Consider the following 26,764-nt stretch of genomic DNA (forward strand, 5'->3'; position numbering starts at 1 on the left):
CAACAGTAAATTTATCTAAGTCAGCCCTGATAAAATGAGATACCAGATAATACTCAGTGAATGCCAGATAAATTATTACAGATACAAACTATTATCAAAAATGACTGACACAAAACCCAACATCAATCAAAAAACCTCACTAGGCCCAAGAATTAACCTTATGCTACACAGTACAAGAAAAAATACAACAGTTATACTCAAATTACACACAGCTGCTAGATGTTTGGAGATTTCTTGAGCACTCACAATAATAATATCTGTACAGGGGAGGACAGAGATGTGAACAAAATGAGGAGCAGATCTAAGTGGCAATGATGCAGAGATTGAGCTCATTATATAGGGGCCAGGAGAGCTTGATACAACTTGTAAGAAGGACGCGCAAATGAAGCCATGGGGACAAAGAGCTGAAAATCCTGCTCTGAATAACAGAGAGAACGACTTACTCTACTATAACGGTAGAAGGGGGGGACTGAGGCAGAACACGCTCGTGATCAAACATGCAGCAACTGTGCGTTAAAATTACACAAAGGATGATGAAATCATAGGCTATGTAACAATATATATTATATATATATATATATATATATATATATATATATATATATATATATATAAGACCAAGGGTTGGTGAGGGTGCCTATCATCCACCCACTTACTGTAGCAGTACTCTGTTCTTAGGGTAGATCTACACTGAGTGGCAAGACAAATGATTTCCTGTAAACCAGGAAATCATTTACAGTACTGGGCGGTAACCTTATAACCAACCAACACGCGATCCCTACATGACAACAGGTGGGTTGGAAGAGGGTTAGTGGCCGTCCCCGGAAAACAACTAACTAAAAATACAAACCAGAAGCCTCGGACCAGGACCGACCGACAGGTGACGACTAAGAACTAGACAAAGGACATGGAACGGATTGCAACATGGAATGTAAGGGGTGCAAAGCGAGAGAGATTGTCCAGGTGTTTGAGGGTGCAAAAGTGGATGTATGTGGATTAACTGAAACTAAATGGTGAGGTGACAGTGTGAGAGAATGGGAGTATGGATGGGGTATATGCGTGGGAGTGGGTGAGAATGAGAGGGCAAAGGAAGGAATGTGTTTTGTTCTGTGCAAGATATGGAAGGAGAATTTAAGAGAGTATGGATCAGTTGGCTTTGGGTTTGTTTGGGTAAGACTGAAAGTTGGAATACAAAAGTGGGTGATTGTGTTCGCGTATGCGCCAATGCAAAATTGTGCAAGCAGTGTGAAAGAAGAGTTCTGGACAAATGTGTAAGTGCACATGGAAAAATTTGAAAGGAATGAGTGTTTCTGATGGGAGATATAAATGGAAAAGTAGGGAATGTGAAGGTGGATGGAGTAGTTGGTGGACAGGGTGTGCCTGCATAAGTGGATGACAATGGCAGTGCTCTAGTGGACATTTGTGCTGGAAAGGGGTTGGTGATAGTCAATACCCTATTCAGGTACAAAGTGATCCACAGGTATACATGGCGAGTGATGAGAGGGTGGGTGGTGAACTGAATGAACGGAAGGCATTGATTGATTATGTGTGTGTGGATGATAGGATAAGAATGTGTGTAATAGATGCAAAAGCATATAGAGGATGGGGGAGTGGACTTTCTGACCACCATTTGGTGGTGGTGAGAATCGAGGATCAATTGAATGGAGGAATATAAGAAGGGAAGGACAGGAGGAAGTAGTTTATACAAAGAGGGTGGAAAGATTAGTACAGGATGGAAAAAAAGCAAAAGATAAGCGGGATGTGGAGGAGCGGTTGGGTAAATATGGACTGGAACAGATGGAGGATGTGGAAATTGTGTTCAAGATAATCACAGAAGAAATCTGTGCAGCATGTGAGGTGGTGTGTGGGATAAAGAGAAGACGAAATGAGGTGCAAGAACAGCATGGTGGAATGAAGAGGTGAAGCAGGCTGTGGCACAAAAGAGGAAAGCATATAGTGAGTGGATGAGAAACGGGTGTGGAAGTTGAGAGGTGGAAGAGTTAGTTGTAGGAAGAGAGAGAGATGAAAAGATTAGCATGAGAGAGTAAGCAGAGAGTGGATGAAGAATTTGGAAGGAATTTGAGTGTAAAGTGGAGGGAATGTAAAAAAAACGATCTGGAAAGAGGTGAAGAGATAAGACACGGTGTCAAAGAAGTTCGTCGGGGAGTGAAGGATAACAATGGTAATTTTTTTTTTTTTTAATGTGTTCGACTCTGGGCATTGGCTTCATAGCCTGCTTCCAAGGCTCAATAGTCCTCTTACGTACCGCACACCTCTACATATCACCACTTCGGCGCCAACACCCACCATCCATACTGAATACATGCTAGGGCTGTCTCATACAGGACTGGTGTATTGGTATTAGTGAGGGTATTTTTACGACATGTCGGCGAGTCTTCTGGTAGATCAGTAAAGTCTGATATTAATGAAATTCAAATCCTTAAACTGTTCCCTGCCCCAGCGGGATTTGAACCCGGGTCCCTTAGGACTGCAGGCCAACTCTCTATCGATTGAGCCAAAGTGAGCAGATGGAGAGAACACTTTAAGAAGTTGTTGAACATAGAGAATGAAAGTAATGCAAGTATATAGAGCTGGGGAATGGCTGGGAGAAGGAGGGATGTGAGAAGAGAGGAAGAAGCCAGTAGGGTGGAAGTTTTGGAAGAAATGAAGAAAGTCAAAACGGGGAAAGCCCCAGGAATTGATGAAGTGTGTCGTGAAATGCTGAAGCATGGGGGAGAAAGAGTGGTAGAATGGATGTGGAATATGTCCAGATTGGCCTAGGAGGAAGATATAGTCCCGGAGGATTATAAGTTAGGTATAATTATTCCCCTGCACAAAGCAAAAAGGGAAAAAAATGTGTGGTAATCATAGGGGGATTTGTCTTCTAAGTGTAATAGGAAAAGTATATTGTAGGATACTTATTGACGGAAAAAGGGAAATAACAGAGGAATTAGTTGGAGAAGAATAGGGAAAGTTTTTAGGAAGGGAAGAGGCTGTGTAGAGAAGATATTCATTCTTTGGTCTTCAGTGGAAAAGTTTCTAGAGAAGGGAAAAGAAGTTGTAAGCAGTCTTCATGGATTTTGAGAAAGCATATGACAGGGTGGATAGGACAGAATTTTGGAAAGTATTATAGGAGTGCGGCAATTCTGGAAAAAGGCCTTATTTAAGGAGATACCCCTCCCCCCGGTAGAACAAAATGAAAGTACATTTTTTCTAAAGGACATTGTATAAGAAGTTGTAAATGAATTGTTGTGGCAATTTATTTTGGTGGCAGGGCTATCCTACATGCACTTATATCAGCTTACTGTACACAATTACTACTCATGACTGTGTCCGGGACGAGTAATACTTAATAGCCTTTATTGTTTCAAAATCACATGAAAATCCCAACGGAACTGACCACAAAAGGTCACAGTATGAATAGATATACAGATAACTGAGACTAAATGCGCTATATCAAACAAACATACAAATGTCAGTGTTTTTCAGGTGGGATATTTGTTTTAAAATGTACTTAATACCAACATTTCCCAATTCTGACATGTTTAAACTTTATCAACAAACGTTAATGTTCTGTGTGCATTCAGTAGACAGGTAAGTATCATTTTTATCAGTTTTAGTAAGCTGCTGGACATTCCTACCTTACAAGTATTGAAATAGTAGTAAAACAATAACACAAATTTACAGTATGTATAGTATATGTTTGACCTTATAGTAGTACACTACAAGGTGTCCCGCCAAAGTCATTTCTTCACAATCTCAGAACTATAATTGCAACTCTGTATCAGAGTCTTCACGTTCATAGCTCTGTTCAGCTGGTTTGTTTGAGCAATTGGTGCAGGAACAATGCTCAATGCATGCCAGACCCACAAGCAGACGAGGGCAATTCCTGGATGTTGTACAACTCCGGTCACTGCAGAAGAGATGGGTAACGTTTCTAACCTCTATAGGAGCGCATTCCTGTTCATGCATGGTTGGTTTCAGACCCATTCTCATCCAGGTGCCAACCATGTCCAACAGGGTCAGGGATGTTTGGTTCCGGAACGTCACTTTGGCACCACACCCTTGTTTGCAGCATTGCCCGCAGGACATGCTGTTTGAACGCATCTTCAATTGGTGGTAACGTACTTGCTTCCTTGTCTATTGTTGACGTCAAGGTATATCTCAGTTCATCTAGATCACTGCACTCATTTCCCTTCTGTCCATATAGCGACAACACAAACAGGCGAGCTAGCTGCTGGCAGGCACTAGCCAACAAGGACAAGCCGAACTGGGAAAGCTGACCAAGCTGCACAATGTTTTGCGACAGCTTAGTAAATGCTGTTCGTTTCCCAATCCTGAAGAGTGCACAGGTGCTATCACAACCTGTAAGTGCATGCATAGATGGCAGGGCAGAACATATGTTGTCACCCAACATTCCTGCAATTGTATGGACAGGAATGTAACGTTCATTAGAATCTTCCAGAATGACCAGCATGCATGTAGACCTGAGTGGTTAGGCTTCCTTTGCAGTAAAAGTACAACAGAATGACCAGCACATCTGTGTCATCACAACGGATAACAATTCTCGCGTGTGTTTGTGAAAGACATACAGCATGCGAGACCATGCTGGTGTCTGCTTCCTCGTGCGTGGAGAATAATTAAGGGAGCAGGGTGACACCTGTTTTCTTCACAAGTTTAACGATCTCCCCATTGGTGAAACCTCCTGCTAGAACAATCGACTGGTCGTCTCTCAGTCGTGCAGGTGCCTTTGCAGCCAGTCTCACACACAAATGCAGCAAGTGCAGCCTTGTTTGCGGTCCCTTTCAGGAAGAGTCGGTAGTTTAGCACTTCACGTGGACCGCTGACTTGATGACTTTGGTTAATCTGATTAGCACCGCGCCGCTCTGGCTCCATTTGCTTGATTGACTTCTCTTTGTCATATCTGTCGAACACTATACTTATGACATCTGTGTTAAGATCTGCATTTTTCAGCAGTCGCAAAATCCTTTTCAGGATTTGCTCACAAAGATCATCAAATGTCTTGAAGAAAGACTCATTCATAGATTGGAGCATTGCCATTCCATCAATGACATAAGCTGTTCTCATGACTTCCCTAGATGGTGGAAAGCTGTAAACCTCATCACACACAGCTTCAAGTTACTTTGACAGTTCAGCCTTGTTTGTCTTTCGCATCGATCCATCATCATTGAACAATGCGGGTGGCACTGCAGCAAGCTCATATCCCAGCACGGTCTTGAGGTCGATGTCGCGTGTTTGAGAAACTGACAGCAGACGTTGGAAGAGAGCCTCTGAGGAGCACATCAGCTTCTGCTTGTCTGAGGGTAGTGTTTTCTTCATGTCAGTAAATGTAGGTGTTACAGAGCCTAAGTAGTACAGTGTAGTCCATCGGCTACTTCTCCCATCATCAGAATCTTTCACGAAAATCTCTTTTAAAATAGATAATGTGGCATTAAAGATGAACTTATTACATACTAACTAACATTACAGAGACTGGTGTACAGATGTCTCCTCACTGCAGTAGCTGCAAATGATAAAAAACAATTTCCATATCATTGTAACAATGATCCACGGTAATGCTTAAAATCTGCAAAATAATACTTTATAATAATATAAATGGTAAAAAAGTTGACATTGCTCTTCAGGTCGTATTGCGCAATGCCAGACACAATATTTTCCTTAAACTGGGTACAATACATATGCTTTCCTGGGCAGAAAAAAAAAAAGACCATGAAACTGATGTATGTATTCTCGGCAGCCCATACTGTAGTCATCAAAATTGGCCCACGGAGTACATCTGCCACCAAAATAAACCACCACAACCATCCATTTCCTACATCTTAAACATCATTCTTTCCAAAAAAGTGCATTTCATTTTGTTCTACCGGGGAGAGGGGTACCCGACCACTTTTCAGCTTTCGCCGCTAGGCTATTAAGAATATATTGAGTAAAGGGGAAGTTGTTGAATGCCGTGAAGAGTATGTATGGGGGTGCTAAGGCTGCAGTGCGTATGTATAGTGAACTAAGTGAATTCTTCTATTTGAAGATTGAATTGAAACGGGGATGTGTCATGTCTCCATGGTTGTTCAATTTGTATATGGATGGTGTTATAAAAGACATAAGGTAGGGCAGTGGATGTTGGATGGCCCGAATGACAGAATACAATGTTTGGAGACTCCCTGTACTGTTTTTTTCAGATGATACTGTGTTATTAAGTGAAGATGAAGGGAAAGTGCAAGGCTTGGTGAATGAGTTTGGGAGCGTGTGTATGAAACGGAGTATAACAATGTAGGGAAGAGTGAAGTTGACCTTCAAGAGAGATGACGTCAGTGAAAGTACACACGCCCAAGGAAGTGATGACTCGATTCCCAGTACCTTTCGCTCAGAAAGTGGTATCTGGCAACTGCCGCGGCCTAGTTATATTTTGAAAAATGAACACCGGAAAAAGCAGTATTCAGGTAAACAGCTCCAAAACGCAATATATACGAGTTTTTACCGTGTATATCTCGCATTACGGAAGGGGAAACCATAATATAATGAAGTTGAGGCTTAGCTGTACGAAAGAATGTGAAACGCACGCCCTATTGCTCAACGGTTTCCGAGTTAAAATACGGAGAAACTCTCGTAATACTTACTTTACATCCTAAATTAACAGTACTGATGGAAAAATGTCCCATAACATAAAACCCACAGTTAATGGCAATGTCGAAGTCACGAGTACCATCGAATCAGAAAAATAAACATCTAATCGCATATTATTATCCACATTTAATTCTCAATGCGGGATGATATTTACGCGGGAAAACCAGTGAGCTCAGCAAGATGGATCGTCAGACGTCAACATGTTAGCACAGCCTGTCGGTGCAAGCAGAGTATTGCTCTTTATTTAGCAAATATTCCAGTAAGACAGATATCCGGCAGCTTGACATCAAAAAGACAGTTCATGGACAGATAAGCGATATAGAGAGGTAGAACATAGGGATTTAATCCCCGAGCTAGGCAACTATGGCCATATAGCCCCGCAAGGTTACAGGAGCGAGGTAGGACATAGAAAATTTGCCAAATGGAGCCCCTCGTAGCACAAGACCAAGACAGAAATTATTGAACGTGCCCAACAACAGCCCCTAACCACTTGTGTCTATCAAGAAGCAAATTAATCTGCCGATATTCAGTGAAGTTGGTGAAACCAGTGCAATTACTGGGGGATAGTTAACCATTTTTATTCACACGAAATTCCAGCATGTAACAAAATATGTAGGGCAGTTCCATGAAGGAACTAAAGGGGGAGAAGGCGGTAGTCAAAAGCAGGCGTGCGACAATTGAAAAGAACTTAGAAGAAAAAAAAAAATTGTATAAATAAAGGGGGGGAGGGGGGGAAATCGTGACAAAGGCCGAGACACCCACCTCAACTCGCTGCGTGATGATGACTGACGTTAGGCCTGGCCACAGTGGCCAGTGGCCACTCAGGGCTTCCACGAGTAATTATTTTTTCACCTTAAACCTTCTCCCTAAAATGCCCTAAGAATGGGCACATTACCCTAGATTGATCAAATTGATATTAATAGTGGATTATTTCTTCACTGTTATTTTTAATGCTTTAGAGTTTTTAAAAAGTAATCTATCGATAAAAGACTACTGCCAGAATGCCTCAAATACGAATCAAAACAGCACACACACACACACACACACACACATATATATATATATATATATATATATATATATATATATATATATATATATATATATATATATATATATATATATATCATCCAATCCTACGTTGCCCCATGAAATGCGTAGAAGCCCGGGGCTAGGCAAGTTGGTCCTAACATTTCAAATGAGTGTCCAGCTTCACTCATCCCTGAGTGGCATTTCGTGAGCAATAAACCCCAACCATCCCTTTGATATAAACCTTCACCAGCTCAATCCGATTGGCGCGCCATAATTACCCACTAAACCCCCAGGCGCCAAAATTTGGTTATTTGGTTACCACCCAGCATAGTAAAAAGTTTCCTGTTGTATAGGAAATCATTTGGCTTGTCACTCAGTGTAGTCTCCTACAAACAGAAGAGTAAAGAATGAAAGAAAGACAGAAGAGGGAGTGCAAAGTAACCAGCAGGCAGAAGGACGAGAAAAGAATGAAGGAAAGAAAGAAGAGAATGGAAGAAAAGAAGGATGGAGAGGAAAGGGCAGACACCAGAGAGCAGCTAACATCAAGTAGCTGGATGGTGAGCACCCCTACCTATATATATATATACCGTATATATATATATATATATATATATATATATATATATATTTATATATATATCTATATATATATATATATATATATATATACATTTTTTTTTTGGGGAAGAAGGAACCAAAGGCCGCGAGCCCACAATTATTGTTCCTTCAAAGAAAAAAAAAAAATATACAAGAGAGAGCCAAATTCAAGATCCGATCATTTCGAGATGCCTGAACACACTGCGTTTGAAAGACTGGAGATCATAGGAAGCAGGAAATTCAGAGGGAAACAGTTCCAGAGTTGACCTGTTGCATAAATGAAGGACTGGGAGTAAAGGTTAACTCTTGCAGGAGAGATTTGGACAGAAAAGGGATGAAAGTTTGCTGCTAGACGGGTCCTACGTGCCCGTCTTAGAGGTGGAAGAATGCATGCAGACAGTTCAGAGGAGCAGTGACCACTGAAGTAGCGATAGAAAAAAGATAAAGATGCAACAGTGCAGCAGAGAGACAGAGGTTGAAGGGAGTCATTAGGAGGAGGAGAGTTGATGAGATGAAAAGCCTTTAACTCCACTATATTGAGAAGAGCTGTGCGTGGGGAGCCTCCCCACAGATGAGAGTTGTACTCCACCCAGGGGTGGATAAAATCTCTGTATAGAGTCAACAATTGTGCAGGGGTAAAGAAGGAACGGAGTCGGTTTAGCACACCTAATCTCTTGGAAGCAGATTTTACAAGAGATGTAATATGATCTTTCCAAGTAAGTCCAGGGTAAATGAAACCCCAAGCATGTTCAAGGATGATGCAGGATTAAGCTGAATATTATTAAACACTAGTGGATATACCTGTGGAAGATTTTGTCAGGCTGATAGGTATAAAAACTGAGTCTTTGATGCATTAAAAACAACCAGATTATATTTACCTCTGTGAGAGATACGAGCCAAGTCAGACATTAGGTGTGCCATAGCCCTAATGTCTGATATATATATATATATATATATATATATATATATATATATATATATATATATATATATATCACTCCCTGTACTGTTGTTTGCAGATGATACTGTGTTGTTAAGTGAAGACGAAGGGGAGCTGCAAGGCTTGATGGATGAGTTTGGGAAAGTGTGTAAGAAACGGAATCTAAAGGTGACTGTAGGGAAGAGTAAAGTGATGGTCGTCGAGAGAAGTGAAGTCAGTGAATGTACAGTGAGACTGGTTGGCGAGGAAATGGAGAATGCGTGCGTTTAAGTACTTGGGTAGTGCGATGAGTAAGGATGGAAGTTTAGAGGGTGAAATGCTTGAAAGGGTGCAACAGGGAAGAAAGGTTGCTGGTTCCTTGAAAGCAGTGATAATTAACAGGGAAGTGAGCATGGAAGTGAAAAAGCAACTACATGACAGTATTGTGTTACCAACTCTAACGTATAGAAGTGAAGCTTGGACTTTGTTGGAGGGACAGAAGTCAAGAGTGAGAGCAGTGGAAATGAGTTATTTGAGAGGAGCATGTGGAGTCACATGGAAAGACAGACTGACAAATGAGAAGGTGAATGACTGTTGTGGTGTGGATGAGGATGTAATAGGAAGCGTTAGGAGAAACACATTAAGGTGGTTTGGGCATGTGGAAAGGATGGAGAGTGAGTGACTGACAAAGAGAGTGTATGTGAGTGACGTGGAGGGGGGGAGAGGGAGGAGGAGGCCAAGGATGAGATGGGGGAATGGAGTGCAGAGGTATTTAAGAGGGGGGGGGGGTGAGCTGGGAGCAGGGCATGGAAATCACGGGGGACAGAGCGACATGGAGGCGATTTGTTTGTGGTCACCCCTTACGGGATTAAGGCGTCTGACAATAAATAGATAGATATCGAAGAGGCAAAACAAATAAACAAATATGGTACCTTTCCTAAGACAACATACTGAAAATCTGAGCATTTCCTCTTGAATATGCACGTACAGTCGTGGCCATAAATAATCACCTATCATCCTGTACCCCCTGCCTCAGACTGGCTCCTTTATGCGCGGCAAGTCACACTGGAGTAAGAGGGGCTGAGAGGGAGGGACCAGAGAGAGAAGGGTGGGAAAGTGGGGGGACGAGCAATGGTGCTGGGGTGGAGTAAGGGAGGGGAGGGTGGATAGGTAAGGGAGGGTGAATGAAATATGAAGTTGTGGCCACATAATTTGTCTCTTTTCTTTCATTCAGGACATCATATAAAGGAGTTACTATTCGGTAGATAATGCTGCCTTACACCTTGTATAGCGGCGTCAGATAATAAGCTTTAGATAGGTGGTGATATGAAGGGCTGGCTCGTGAGAGAAATATGCTGACGTGGCATTAAAATTTGTGCAGAGCCAGATATTTGTGTTTATCCGTGTATTTTGACTTCGGACGCAGAATGGAATCTGGACGGTTTTGACTTCCGTAATGTTCGTGTAAGGAACGTCCTCTACCCTTACATGTAATTAATTTTTGTAACTAAATATTATATGCAACCTTTGACATGGCTGTCCACCATAAATATGATCACCCTCGCGGTATACACTCCCTCTATACAGTCACCATCATGTCAGTTCAATAATTATTTAATGACATCTCTATATCAAAAGGCTATTTAACACAATTGTGCATGAAAGGTAAATAAATTTCATGTCTGTGCTCATGGATGGATATGGTAACGGTATCTCTCATATTCTGTTAGAGGGAAAATGAAACAAAATCCCACCCAAACTCCCAGAATATATCTATGTCCATGTCTACCGACACTGGGCAGGCCAAAGCAACCAGGAACGCCTTAGTAAGTAGTCCAGTGGCCTCATGCCTTATAAACCTCATGCAGGGGTCGCGGAACCGGAGAAACAATGTTGTTGATGGTTTGCTGGTTTCGTATGAACAGCTCCCACTTGTCTTTGGTGAGTCAGAGGAGGCGGGCCCGTGTCCTCACGTTCTCTGGCTTCCACGCGTAAGGTGACCAGATTTATTGGAGCTAAAAGCGGGACATTATCACGTGTGTGTGTGTGTGTGTGTGTGTATGGAGAGAGAGAGAGACAGTGACATGCGAGTGACAGCGACGGCTGCTACGTAACACCTCACTTTGAGGGTGCTAATCAAACACTAACGTCTCAAACGAACTCCAGTGACCAATATACAGTCCGGTACGGTGAATTGGCCGGCCAAAGTTACCAGTTAGTATTACAAATTTTATATTAACAATTTGGTGTTTCACTTGGTTTAGATTATGCATAATTTTACTAATTTATCACAATTTCATAAAAAGTCATTTTATATCTAATGTAATAGTAATTTTCTAAATGCAGGACATTTTAGATGATATGCACAAAAACAGGACATTTTAGTCACAATTAAAAAAGCGGGACATGTAAAAAAAAAAAAAAAAAAGGCAAAAAAAAGGACACTAGGCGGGACTCTGGTCGTCTTATCCACGCGTTGACAATCTGGGCCGACAAAATATCGATGGTTCTGCACTAATATTTGATCTGTCATGTCAGTATATTTCTCTCACGAGCCAGCCCTTCATATCACCACCTATCTAAAGCTTGTTATTGGACGTCGCTATACAAGGTGTGATACAGCATTCTCTACCGAACAGCAACACTTTTATATGATGCCCTGAATGAAAGAAAATAGACAAATTATGTGGCCACAATATCGCATTTCATTCGCCCTCCCCTACCTACCCACCCTCCCCTCCCTCACTCCACCTAAGCACCATCGCTCGTTCCCCCACCCACCCTCCCTTCTCACTCTGGCCCCTCCCTCTCAGCCCCTCTTACTCCAGTGTGACTTGCCGAGCGTAAGGGAGCCAGCCTGAGGCACGGAGTACAGGAGGATAGGTGATTATTTATGGCCACGACTGTACCTGTAACCCTATGATTAGGATATATTTGTCAGGCTTACACATCCACAGAGAAGTGTATCAGTAAAAAGATTATATACCACATTATTTCACATTAATTCTTTTTTGTCTGTAGGCATTGTAAAACCATTTGGGACGCCATAACTTAAGGAAGATTTTGTGCATATGGCCCCTGGTTTATTTACCGTTTAAACATATTTATTAAATAATTAGTACCATATTCGTAATGTCGGATGCGGATTAAAGAAAAAGGAATACCGGTACTAGTAGTTATTAATATTAAACATATTGTTTCTTCTATCAAGAAATTAGCATACAGAAATGAATAAAGAAATTGTACTGCTGACAGAGCATTGCACCCCAGAAAAGATCAAATATTTACCTGAGAGGCAAGCAGCCCTAATCAACAATATCAACTGACCGGGTCTGGTGCGCGGTGCTCAGCTGATCAAAGGAAAACAAAGATCAGAAGAGAAAAAGCACAGTTGAGCTATGATAATGGGAAACTAGTCTGGCTTTACAGATGGCAACATATCCACAACAAATTACAGATTATTCTAACAATTTATTCCACGTTAGATTACTCTGTATGACTACCATGTTAGTAAATGGAAATTTTACAATTACCCTAAAATATGAGTGAAATACCCTAAGAAATGCTTGATTACCCTAGATTTTGCATATTTTATTCTTACCCTAAACGTTACCCTAAAGATGGTCAATATACCCTAAAATGGGGTATTTTACCCTAAAGTGGACGCACTGGCCACTGGCGAGGCTGGCGTGCAGTGTTGCCTAAGAAGTTATAAAAATCCGCTAGATTGGTCTCAGTAGTGATAAAAATTAGCCAGACTGAGAGAGATTAAGGGAAAAAACGCTAGACAGGACTTTAAAAGAACACCAGATATACAGAAAATATTTAAATTTCTACCAGTTAGATAGCTATTAAAACAGCTTTTAAAATGACTAAATTTAGCGGGGAAAATTATACATTGGTAATACTGCTAGTATGACGACTAGTGGAAACGTGCCAAATGTCGCTTTTTCACTTAATTATTGTTATTGACCTAAAACAAATAAACGTTAAACTTAACTAATACTTTCGCAAGATTAGTTTTCTTTTACACCATAAATAATGTTTGTAGGTCAGGCAAAGATTGTACATGAAGAAATCGAGTCATCACTTATTTGGGCGAGTGTCCAGTGAGGTTGGATGAGGAGGAAATGGAAAATATGAGTGCATTTAAGTACTAGGGTAGTGTGATGAGTAACGATGGAAACTTAGAGGGTGAAGTGCTTGAAAGATTACAACAAGGAAGACGGGCTGCTGGTTCCTTGAAAGCAGTGATAAGAAACAGGGAAGTGAGCATGGAAGTGAAAAATTTACTGCATGACAGTATTGTGATACCGTACCAACTCTAACGTATGGAAGTGAAACTTGAACCTTGTTGGGGTGACGTAAGTCGAAAGTGAGAGCAGTGGAAATGAGTTACTTGAGAGGAGCATGTGGAGTCACAGGGAGAGACAGACTGACAAATGAGGAAGTGAAGGAGCGTTGTGTGTGGATATGGATGTGATAGAGTTAGGATAAACACATTAAGGTGGTTTGGCCATGTGGAGAGGATGGAGAGTGTATGTGAGTGAGGTGGAGGGGGGGGGAGCGGGAGGGGGAGGCCAAGGATGAGATGGAGGCTTGGAGTGAAGAGGTATATGAGAGAGGGGGGGTGTGAGCTGGGACCAGGTCAGTGGAATGGCGGGGGACGTGGCGGTATGGAGGCGATTTGTTTGTGGCCACCCCTTACAGGATTAAGGCGTCTGGCAATAGATAGATAGATGACCAGGGGCTTCAGCTCTAGTGGTCGATAGGCAAAAAAAGAAGAAGAAGAAGAAAAAAGAAACATCAGGTCCAACATAAAGATGGAACAAGATAGATCCCAAATGTCGCTGACCTTTGGGGAAGTCCTAAAGAAACTTGAAGAATATCACCAAAAAATTGTTCGGCAAATAGAAACCGTACATAAAAAAATCAGTAAAGGAGAATGTGCCATAGCTTTTAAATTCGTAAGCCTCCAACTATATATATATATATATATATATATATATATATATATATATATATATATATATATATATATATATATTACTATCCACTCACTCGATGTAGTGCTGCTCTCGGGTGTCTGCCCTTTCTTCTCCTCCCTCCTTCTATCCTTCCTTCCTCTTCTGGCATTCTTTACTTCATTCTTTCCTCGTCCGTCTGCCTACGGGTGACTTAACACTGTCTCTTCTTTCCTTCATTCTTTGCTGTTCTTCTGCCTTTGGGTGACTCTACAGTGGGTGACAAGCCGAATGGTTTCCTGTACACTAGGAAACCATTTACTAGGCTGGGTGGTAATCATATAACCTGGTGGTTTAATGGATAATTGTGGCGCTCTGATCGTATTGATCCTGTGCAGTTTTATATCCAAGGAATGGTTGGGGTTTATTGCTTACGTAATGCCACGCAGGGATGGGTGAGGCTGATCATTCATCTTAAATGCCAGCACCAACTTGCCTAGCCCAGGGCTCCTACGCTTCTCAAGGGGCAACGTAGGATTGGATTATATATATATATATATATATATATATATATATATATATATATATATATATATATATATATATATATATATATATATATACTGTAGTCTCTTAGGTTTTGCATGATATGGTCTGCATAGAGAAATTTTAATCCGTTCATAACATGTTCCCACTGATTAACTACATAATATATATATATATATATATATATATATATATATATATATATATATATATATATATATATATATATATATGTATAAATAATAACAGAACAGAGAAAGGAAAAACAAATGAGTAAAAAAAAAATAATCCATACACCAGATTACTGGTGTATAGATTAAGTGTATTACTGGTGTATGGATTAACTGTATGGAAATAACTGCTGTAGGGGGAAAAATAGGTTGTGCAGTGTATACGTGAGATATCTCTTGACTCCCCATGATACTACCAGTCTTCTTTCTCCACGCCGCTGCGGGCTGCTGCCTGGATGGGGGTTTGAGCGGTGCTGGGTGTGAGTTATGTTATATGAGAATAACGTGGAATTGGGAGAAGTGGAGTTTGATTCTCGGGACGACCCTCATGTAAAGGCAGATGTTTCAAGTAATATTCTGCGGAAAAGAATGGGACTCAAAGGAAGATAGTTGTCTTCCTCAGTTCCCCATGTGCAGTCAATACAGTATATTTTAACCCAAGTGTTTGTAGTAGAGACCGGTAGATTTTAACCTAAACCATCTTTGTAGTAGATAGGTTTTAACCTAAGCATTCTTTGCAGTAGATAGGGTTTTACTTAAGCCTTCTTTGTAGCTGATAAGTTTCAACTTCAGGCTTCTTCGTTTGCAGCTAATGGCTTAGGCAGTGATAAGTAACTGCTCATAATACACTTGCTGAGAAGAAGAAGCACTCAGAGAGTACTTGAAACACTCCCTCCCTCCACACGATCAATGGGCACCAGTTATATGGAAGATTGGAAATGTTTAGGAAAATTCCCGAAGATGAGGTGGAGGATCTTGGGGCAACTGAGTCAAAATCAAAGCTAATTTCATCCGTCTGTTCGTCAATCTACTCGTGCTGTACAGGTCGCGATTATGAACCAATACTGGCTAATGAAATTGTTATGCTGAGTGTTTTTAGGTCGACTTCTCGTCCTAAAAACACTAGCGACTGAGCGGGGTCCTCTTTCCGGACCGGAAGTAAAGCACCAACAAAGGAACAGGACATAAAAACCAGGCAGTATACCTTAACACATCTATTGCCTTAATTCTACACCGTTACAATATGACACAGAGTGATATTTAAGATACAGGAGACAGGGACACAGAGTTAGACTTTGATACCACAAGATACAGTTACACTTAGCACACGATATGATACATGTATACCAATGTCTTTAATTATATATGGAGATACCCGTATTTCATTTAAAGCCAAAACATTTATTCACTTGAGAACAAGAGGAATAAACAAGGTTAAGAGTCCATGGAGGGAATACTACTATAAAGAAGACAGGGTGCGGATCGCGACACTTGACACAGTCACCTAGTCGCGGCGGACTTTACATACTCTTGATTCTCCCGCGCACCGTGGTCTTCGTTCACAATTACTGAAAGTTCTTTTATTCTGGGGCTTGTACAATTACTCTAACTTCTATTATTGGCTGTCCAAGTACTTTTCTATCCTGCCGGGTATGGAGTTCTTTTAGGTTAATAACAGTTGTCACTGGTTTTACATTAGTCTCACTCGGTCACTGTTCACTGTTCTTTTCCCCTGGCTTATTCTCGGTATAAGGGGCGTCACTTATTTACCCGTGTTTCCTGGGTGGGGTACTCTCTCTCGTCGGGCGTGAGGAGAGGGCCCTAGGGGGACTCTGCCTGCAAGGGGCAGCACACTACCTGCAGGGGAGTCACTGCCCGGGTCCTGTTCGTTGGTGAGGTGCAGGGAGGCCTTCCTGTCTGGGGGCCTCGACCTGAGTGGAGGCCCTTCCTTTGGGACCTCGTTGGTGGGGTGCAGGGAGGCCCTCCTGTCTGGGGGCCTCGACCTGAGAGGTGGCCCTCGGGACTGGGGCCAAACAGCTGGAGGAGGCTGGCCTGTCGTCTGCGGCTCCGCGGGGTAAGGGAGTCTGGGTTGCCCTTGCCTGTAGTCTGCTGGTCTCGCCTGGAGGTCCTGGGGGTGCGATCTTCTGCTGGGAGAAGCGCCGACAGGGTTGGGCTGCGGGCTCGTCTCTGTCTGGTGTCTGTAAAGAACAGAGATTTCCCAGGCGTGGGAGGCAGGCCCGGTCTCGGTCCTTGCCACCACTCTGGCGACACCTCCAGGGCAACACTCCCGGGTGGTGACGAAAGGTTCCCACAGGGGAACGAGGTAGGAAAAGGGTCCACGGAGTCCGTGTCCTCTCCTATGTACAGGGAGAGAAGCACAGAGGCGACTCTCTCTCCTGGATTTTCTACAGCTGTGGCTAAAGGTCCTCTTACCCTGTTACCCACTTCTAGCTGTAGTCTAGGGCCTCCTGCCCTTGGAGTGGCTAAGGGCCCCCTTGCCCTGGCGCACTCTTCTGGCCGTAGCCTTGGGCCTCCTGCCCTGGGAGTGGCTAAGGGCACTGCCGCCCTGGTGCACACATTAGGCCATAGCCTAGGGCCTCCTGCCCTTGAAGTGGCTAAGGGCACTGTCGCCCTGGTGCACACGTTAGGCCGTAGCCTAGGGCCTCCTGCCCCTGAAGTGGCTAAGGGCACTGCTGCCCTGGTGCACACGTTAGGCCGTAGCCTAGGGCCTCCTGCCCTTGAGGGTGTAACTATGGCCGTCGCCAAGACGTTACTTGGGACTGAAGCTTGTTCAGTCCCACCCCAATTCTGGTGATGGTTGTCCCGCCCGCAAGGTCGTTGGCGTTTTCCGGTCACCTGGTGTCGGGGTAGTTGCAGGGAAAAAGGGCTCAGGACCGTAGTGTCCCGGTGACTCTCTTGACCTGGGTCACTAGCCACACCGTTGTGTCCTCCTGGGGTGGTGGTGTGGTAGCGGCCAGGTGGTGGGGTGGGGGGTGGCGGGGTGGGTGGTCCGGCGGCGGGCATTTTAGAAATGACAGAATAAGAAGGTATGTAATGGATGCAAGAGCATACAGAGGTTGGGGGAGTGGACTTTCGACTATCATTTGGTGGTGGTGAAAGTCAAGGTTCAAGTGCAATGGATGAATAGAGGGAGGGATGGACAGTAGAAACTAGGCCATACAAGGAGGGTGGAAAGGTTAAGAGGATGGGAAGAAGGCAGAATATGGGAGTGACATGGAGGAGCGATTGGGTAAATATGAGTTGGAGCAGATGGGGGAGGTGAAAGGTGTATGCAAGATAATCGCGGAAAAAAAAATTGTGCATCATGTGAGGTGCAGAGAAGACGAAACGGGGTGCAAGGAACAGCATGGTGGAATGAAGAGGTGAGACAAGCTGTGGCGCAAAAGACGAAAGTATATAGTGAGTGGATGGCAGGGAGAGGCATGGAGGAAGTTGAGAGACGGAAGACAGTTATGTGTAGAGAGAAAGAGAGAGGTGAAGAGACTAGTAAGAGAGATTAAGAAGAGACTGGATGAGGAATTTGGAAGGAATTTGGGTGTAAAGTGGAGGGAATGTAATAAAATGCTCTAGAAGAAAGTATAGAGAGATAGACAGGGTGATAAAGAAGTTAACTGGGGAGTGAAAGCTAAACATGGTAGACTGATAGTGGAGAAGGGAGAAAAGGTGTGCAGATGGAGAGAACACTTTATGAAACTGTTAATCATAGAGAATGGCTGGGAGAAGGAGGGAGGTGAGAAGGAAGGAAGAGATCAGTAGGATGGAAGTACTGGAAGCAATGAAGAAAGGCAAAATGGGGAAAGCCCCAGGAATTGATGGAGTTTTCTTTCTTTTTTTTTATGCTAGGAAGAAGGAACCAACGGCCACGAGCCTGCAATAACCGTTCCTTCCATGAGAAAAACAAAATACAAGAGAGAGCCAAATTCAAGATCTGATCATTTCGAGATGCCTGGACACAATGCGTTCGAATAACAGGAGATCATAGCTAGCAGGAAATACAGACAGAGGGAGACAGTTCCAGAGTTGACCTGTTGCATAAATGAAAGGCTGGGAGTAACGGTTAACTCTTGCCATTAGCGAGTTGGACAGAAAAGGGATGAGAGTTTGCTGCTAGACGGGTGCTACGCGCCCGTTGTAGTGGTGGAGGAATGCAACCAGACAGGTCAGAAGAGTAGTGACCATTGAAGTAGCGACAGAAAAGAGATAAAGATGCAACAGTGCGGCCAAGATTTATGCCAGACTCGATCGAAAAGTGCAATGGCAAAGCTTTCACCAAAGTTCCGAAGAGAGGATGACCAGGAGTCTGAATGGTAGGTGAGAAGATCACCAGTGGAGCGTCCCTGACGGAACCCATACTGACGATCAGAAAGAAGGCTGTGATAGGAAAGATGCATTAAAATTGTTCTATTAAGAATTGACTGGAAAACTTTTGAGATACAGGATGTTAAAGCAATTGGACGATAGTTAGAGGGTTGGGAATGGTCACCCTTCTTTGGGACTGGCTGAATGAGAGCAAACTTCCAGCAAGAAGGAAAGGTACAATTTGATAGACAAACGTGAAAGAGTTTACCTAGGCAGGGTGTAAGCACTGAAGCACGGTTCTTGAGGACAACAGGAGGGACTCCTTCAGGCCCATATGCCTTGTTAGTACTGAGTTCTGTGATGACAGAAAATACATCAGCTGAAGAAATTTTAATGTCAGCCATGAGGAAGTCAGAGGGGGGAAGTTATGAAGGAACAGCACTGGAATCGTTTAAGGTGGAATTGGAGGAGAAAGTCTGAGCGAAGAGATCTGCTTTATCAGTAGAAGAAATAGCTACAGAACCATCAGAGTAGAATAGAGGAGGGAAGGATGATGAGGTAAAGTTGTTAGAAAGGTTTTTGGCAAGGTGCCAGAAGGAGCGGGAAGGATTCGATTTGGAGAGTTGAGAGCATTTAGTACAGATGAAATTATTTTTAGCAGAGCGAAGAGCAGACTTAGCACGATTCCGGGCAGAAATGTAAAAAAGATGTGATTCAGGGGTGGGTTGGCTCCGGTACCTTTTATAGGCCCTCTCCTTGTTGCGGACAGCATTAGAACGAGAGTGATTAAACCAAGGCTTTCTTGCATTAGTCAAAGGATATGAGAAAAGAATGTATGTTTCCATGCCCGAGAGAATAACCTCCGTAATGCGCGAGGCACACTCAGATGGCTCCAGGACATGGAAGCAATAATCATTCCAGGGAATATCAAAGAAGTACTGCCTGAGGGCCTCCCAATCCGCAGCTCCAAAGTGCCACAGACGACGTTTCTTTGGAGGGTCCACAGGCCGTACCGGAGCGATAGGACAGGTTAAAGTAATAATGTTGTGATCGGAGGAGCCCAACGGAGAGAAGAGATTAACAGTGTAAGCAGAAGGATTAGTTGTAAGGAAGAGGTCAAGTATGTTGGAGCTCTCTCCAAGGTTGTCCGGGATACAGGGAAGGTGGTGTATAAGCTGCTCTAAGTGTGTGGTGAAATGCTGAAGAATGCGGAGGAGGTAGTAGTAGAATGGATATAGATAATGTGTAAGTTGGCCTGGGAGGAAGGTAGGGTCCCGGAGGATTGGAAGTTGGATATAATTATTCCCATGAACAATGGAAAAGGGGAAAATGAAGTGTATGGTAATCAAAGGGACATTTGATTTCTTAGTGTAATAGGTAAAGTATATGGTAGGATACTTAATGACAGTTAGTGAAATAACAGAGGAATTAATTGGAGAAGATTTTGGAAGGTTTAGGAAGCAAAGAGGTTGTGTAGATCAGATATTCATCCTTAGGTCCTAAGTGGAAAAGTTTCTAGGGAAGGGATAGCAGTCATATGCGCCCTTCGTGGATTCTGAGAAAACTTAAGACATAAAAAATAGACAAGGAATGTGGAAAATATTTCGAATATATGGAGTAAATGGGAAGTTGTTGAATGCCATGAAGAGTGTGTATGAGGATGCTGAGGGTGCACTGTGTGTGAATAGTGAACTGAGTGAATTTTTCTACCTGAATATTGGATTGAAACAGGGATGTGTCATGTTTCCATGGCTGTTCAGTCTGTATATAGATGAGTTTACAAAAGCGATACAAGATAGGGCAGTGGATGTTGGAGTGGCCTAAATGAGACACGGCAACGTTTGGAAACTTCATGTACTGTTGTATGCATATGATACTGTATTGTTAAGTGAAGACGAAGGGGAACTGCAAGGCTTGGTGTATGAGTTTGGAAGCGTGTGTAAGAAACGGAATCTAACGGTGAATGCAGGGATGAATAAGGTTATGGTCTTCGAGAAAAATGAAGTCACTGAATGAACAATGAGTTTGGATGATGAGGAAATGGAAAATGTGAGTGCATTTCAAGTGCTTGGGAACTGTGATGAGTAAGGATGGAAGTTCGGAGGTTTAAATGCTTGAAAGGGTACAACAAGAAAGGAAGGTTGCTGGTTCTTTGAAATCAGTGATAAGGAATAGGGAAGTGAGCATGGAAGTGAAAAAGTTGCTGCATAACAGTATCATGATACCATCTTTAATGCATGGAAGTGAAGCTTGGACCTTGTTGGAAGGAGCCAAGTCAAGATTGACAGGAGTGGAAATGAATAGTTTGAGAGGAGCACATGACGTTACATGAAGAGACAGACTGGGAAATGAGGAAGTGAAGGAAGGTTGTGGTGTGGATGTGGATGTGATAAAATGCGTTAGGAGAAATTCACTGATGTTGTTTGGCCATGTGGAGAGGATGGAGAGCGAGAGACTTACGAGGAGAGTGTATGTGAGTGACGTGGAGGGGGGGGACAGGGAGGGGGAGTCCGAGGATGAGATGGAGAGATGGAGTGGAGAGGTATATGAGAAAGGGTGTAAGCTGAGGGAAGGGCAGTGAAATAGCGGGGGACAGACCGTGTGTGGGACTTACTGCAAGATCTTCAGCTCTGCTGTGGACTCTTGAGCTTTGACTGGTTGCCCTCAAAATCGAATCACTTCATCCTTAACTGACCCTGAAGACAATCACCAATGTTAGTTTATATCCGATGGAAGGATTTCTAAGCTGACTTACCTTGTGATGTAAACTTTTATCCTGTTGTACTAAAAACAGAACACTTTTATTCTTGACATACATTAATTCATTCAACGAAATTTCAATACATCGTATATAACTTATTTTAGCTATAAAGACCAAAGTTTTGACCTTGCCCTGTGACCTTTAAGTTTGACCAATTATTCTCAAAACTGAATAACTCCACCCATTTCTATGCCTCAAATATTCCATCAAGTCCGATAAAAATCGAACCAAACTGTTTCAGTCGACATTGCCCGATACAAATGATCTACGACCTTTGTCAATCAAAACTAATCTCTTTTTCCTCTGATGGGCCTCGATCATTATGCCAGATTTGTGCAACTTCGTTCAGTAATTTGTCCATTATCTTGCTAAAAGACAAAAGATACAGACAGACCGAACTAAACACATATCCCCCTCTCAGCTTAGCGCACGGGTGTTAAAAAATAATGAGTCTCAGTGCAAGTCTCTTAACATGTAGTCCTGCCTACAGATATTCCAGTAATTTCTTCAAGGTTCACTAAAACTGTCCTTGTCTATTTTACCCTCAAGGAGTACAGTTCAGAACTCCATGAAAATAACCTTTAATTGAACACTGACAATAATAGTTCACCTGAAGTTCCTGTTGAACCTCAAGGCAGAACCTAATATGGAAAACCAGCACAAGACTTGGAAAATTCGTATAGAGCATCTTGTCATGGTTAACAATAGAACAACCGTTTAACATGGAGCCAAACGTACAAAGAGTCACCGCTCACGCAACAGCACTCCATCAGGTACCAATGAATAGGGCTTACCCTTTGCTCATGCTTACCTTCAACCATTTAATCACCTAAGATCGACCCACTGGGTAGTGCAGGACAACATTCACAGTCGTATCCATACTCACCACAGTCACCAGCTCGTTAGTCCTGCAAGCCAGTCACTTAAATGCAAAATTATGATGCTACATCACCTAAAGTTTGTGGTAAGGGCAATCACCCATTTCATCACCCGCAACTGAGATTCAGAAACTGAAATCTGTGGCAAATACTGTACAGTCATCTGCTTTCTCACCAGTTACTGTTTAAAGGCAAGTAAGCTGCACTGGATCTTATTACCCAAAGCTAAATTATTCCAACCTCTCACAGATTCATGTACGTACTGACTAACTGAGTGACACACACACACACACACACACACACACACACACACACACACACACACACACACACACACACACACACACACACACACACACACACACACACACACACATACCCTTGCCAAAAATATATTTTACCTCTGACATATTTTATAATACCAGTATTTTGAACGCATGTACAGAGACGAGTGTTGGTACTACGTGAACACATCGGACGGGATAGTGTGGAAAGAGAGGTGCTCACAGTGGGACTTCGACCACTCCACCTTCGGCGACACCCTCACCTCAGAGGTTATTATCACCACTTTTACCAGGAAAGCACACCTCAGCTGCCTACTCATGGTACAGTTGAGGTGTTTTGGTAATCAGGTAGTATATATAGACAGCTAACTATACGACTTAAGGATTAGCTTGATTCTTCATCTTCGAATCCCTAAATTACACAACCCCTCAATGCCCAGATAAAAATGATAATAACAGCATATCCAACATTCCCAAGAGAATGCAAGGTTTCCATACAGCTGAAGTACATTGACATGCTTCTTTGAAAATTGTCATGATGATTAACCCACTTGCGCCCAGTGTCCTCAGCATAGGACGGAGGTGGGCGTTTTCAAAATTTAATGAAGAAGAGAACCCCGGGGTGGGGACCTAATGAACTTCGTGATTATGAGCCGATTGGCGGAGGGTGGTACGCTTAGTACCCTTCCAGCAAGATCCCCCGCACAGGAGCTCTGGATGCTTTGCTTATGGGTTAATGAACGTAAATACACATAGGACCTCAAAATTTGCATGTTTATATCGTTTAATGTTTGACAACATAAATCCCCTTACTATGCTTAAATAAAAACAAATGAAAATGGTGTCTGGAGCTTTCGGTCCAAAGAAAACTGTGCATGGTTTGAAGAGTCGTTAAGAAATAAAGGAACTGTGAAAAGTTGAAAGAGCATTTAGAAGAACGAAGAAAGAAACTAAGGAAATACAGTAGCTCTCCACATCTTGGTGTGGGGGCATAATAATAATACTCGTAGTAAAAATAATGATTATAATATAATAATAATAATAATAATAATAATTATAATAATAAAAATAATAATAATAATAATAATAATAAATAATAATAATAATAATAATAATAATAATAATAATAATAGCAATCTATCTATCTATCTACCTATTGGCAGACGCCTTAATCCCGTAAGGTGCGGTCACAAATAAGTCGCCTCCATGTCGCCATGTCCCCCGCCATTTCATTGCCCTGCTCCCAGCTCACATCCCTCTCTCTCATATACCTCTCCAATCCATCCCTCCATCTCATCCTTGGCCTCCCCCTCCCTCTCCCCCCCTCCCACCTCACTCACATACAGTCTTCGTCGGTCTCTCACTCTCCATCCTCTCCCCATGGCCAAACCACCTCAGCGTGTTTCTTCTAATGCTTCTTTTCAGATCCACATCCACACCACAACACTCCTTCACTTCCTCATTTGTCAGTCTGTCTCTCCATGTGACTCCACATGCTCCTCTCAAATAACTCACTTCCACTGCTCTCACTATTGACTTCTGTCCCTCCTACAAGGTCCAAGCTTCACTTTCATAAGTTAGAGCTGATATACAATACTGTCATGGAGTAACTTTTTCACATCCATGCTCACTTCCCGGTTTCTTATCACTGCTTTCAAGGAACCAGCAACCTTTCTTCCTTGTTGTACCCTTTCAAGCACTTCACCCTCTAAACTTCCAACCTTGCTCATCACACTACCCAAGTACATAAACGTACTCACATTTTCCCTTTCCTCCTCATCCAGCCTCACTGTACATTCACTGACTTCACTTCTTTCGAAGATCATAACTTTACTCTTCCCTTCATTCACCTTTAGATTCCGTACTTACACACTCTCAAACTCATCCACCAAGTCTTGCAGCTCCCCTTCGTCTTCACTTAACAACACAGTATTATTGGCAAACAACATTACAGGGAGTTTCCACACACTGCCCTCTCTCATTAGGGCAGCTCCAACATCCACTGCCCTGCCTTGTATCTCTTTTATAACCCCATCCATATACAGACTGAACAGCCACGGAGACATGACACATCCTAGCTTCAATCCAACTTTAAAATAGAAAAATTCTCTCAGTTCACTATCCACATGCACTGCAGCCTTAGCATCCACATACATACTCTTCAAGGCCTTCAACAGCTTCCAGTCGACTCAATATACAGTATTCTTAATAGTTTCCACAATCCTTGTCTATCCACCCTGTCATATGCTTCCTCCCCAAGAAAGCTACACACAAGTTCTTTCCTTTCTATGGAAACTTTTCCACCAAAGATCAAAGAATGAATATCTTCCCTACACAACCTCGTCCCTTTCTAAAACCTCCCTGTTCTTCTCCAACTAATTCCTCTGTTATTTCCCTAACTCTGTCAATAAGTATAATAACATATACTTTTCCTGTTAACTTAGAAGACAAATGTCCCTATGATTACCACACACTTCAATTTCCCCTTTTCCTTTGTACAAGGTAATAATTATACCTGACTTATAATCCTCAGGGACTCTACCTTCCTCCCAGGCCAATCTGCACATCTTCCACATCCATTCTACTACTACGAGTATCTCTCCCCCATGCTTCAGCATTTCACCACACACTCCAACAATTTCTGGGGCTTTCCCCATTTTGACTTTCTTCATTGCTTCCACAACTTCCATCCTACTGATTTCTTCCTCTCTTCTCACATCCCTCCTTCTCCCAGCCATTCCCCAGCCACTTATACTCGCATTACTTTCATTCTCTATGTTCAACAATTCTTTAAAGTGTTCTCTCCATCTGCTCACTATTTCTCCCTTCTCCAATAGTAATCTACCATTTTTATTTTTCACTCCCCAACTAACTTTTTTTTTTGGTACCCTGTCTAACTCTCTTTAGCTCTTTCCAGAAAATTTTCTTACATTCCCTCCATTTTACACTCAAATTCCTTCCAAATTCCTCATCCACTCTCTTCTTACTCTCTCTTACTAATCTTTTCACCTCTTTCTTCCTCTCGCCATACAACTCTCTCTTCCGTCTCTCAACTTCTTCCACGCCCATGTTTCTCATCCACTCACTATATGTTTTCCTTTTTTGTGCCACAGCCTGTCTCACCTCTTCATTCCACTATGCTGTTCCCTGCACCCCCATTCGTCTTCTCTTCACCCCACACACCACCTCACATACTGCACTGATTTCTTCTGTGAATATGCACACACCTTCCACGTCCCCCACCTGCTCCAATCCATATTTAACCAATCGCTCCTCCACTTCCCTCTTATACTCTGCCTTTTTTCCATCCTCTTGTAACCTTTCCACCCTCTTTGCATGTACTATTTCTTCTCCTTCCCTTCTTATGTTTCTCCATTTCATTTGGACCTTGATTCTGACCACCACCAAGTGGTGGTCAGAAGATCCACTCGCCCAACCTCTATATACTCTTGTATCCATTACACACCTTCTCATCCTTTCACCCACAGAAACATAATCAATCATTGCCTTCCATTCATTCAGTTCACCACCCTCCTTTCTCATCACTCACCACATATACCTATGGATCATTTTGTGTCTGAAGACGGTACTGGCTATCACCAACCCCCTCCCGGCACAGATGTCCACCAAAGCACCGTCATTCTCATCCATCTCTTCAGGTACACCCCACTCACCAACTACTCCACCCACCTTCATATTCCCTACTTTTCCATTCACATCTCTAATCAAAAACACATTCCTTTCAAACTTTTCCATGCATACTTCTACTTTTGTCCAGAACTCTTCTCTCACGCTGTTTGCACGATCTTG

The 26,764-nt window shown here is 42.7% G+C and overlaps 1 protein-coding gene across 1 annotated transcript in view; it reads left to right on the forward strand.

Annotated features, from left to right (window-relative positions):
- Nucleotides 1-23,107: 23,107 nt before the first annotated feature.
- LOC145394744 (solute carrier family 22 member 6-A-like) overlaps nucleotides 23,108-26,764 on the forward strand; it is a 289,876-nt gene continuing 286,219 nt past the window's right edge. The window contains exon 1 of the mRNA XM_080268523.1: nucleotides 23,108-23,224. Coding sequence (XP_080124649.1) covers nucleotides 23,108-23,224 — 117 coding nt within the window. The remainder of the gene's footprint in view (nucleotides 23,225-26,764) is intronic.

This window comes from Coenobita brevimanus, chromosome 28 (assembly GCF_032717465.1).
Source record: "Coenobita brevimanus isolate Jiangsu-jjx chromosome 28, ASM3271746v2, whole genome shotgun sequence".
NCBI lineage: Eukaryota > Metazoa > Arthropoda > Malacostraca > Decapoda > Coenobitidae > Coenobita > Coenobita brevimanus.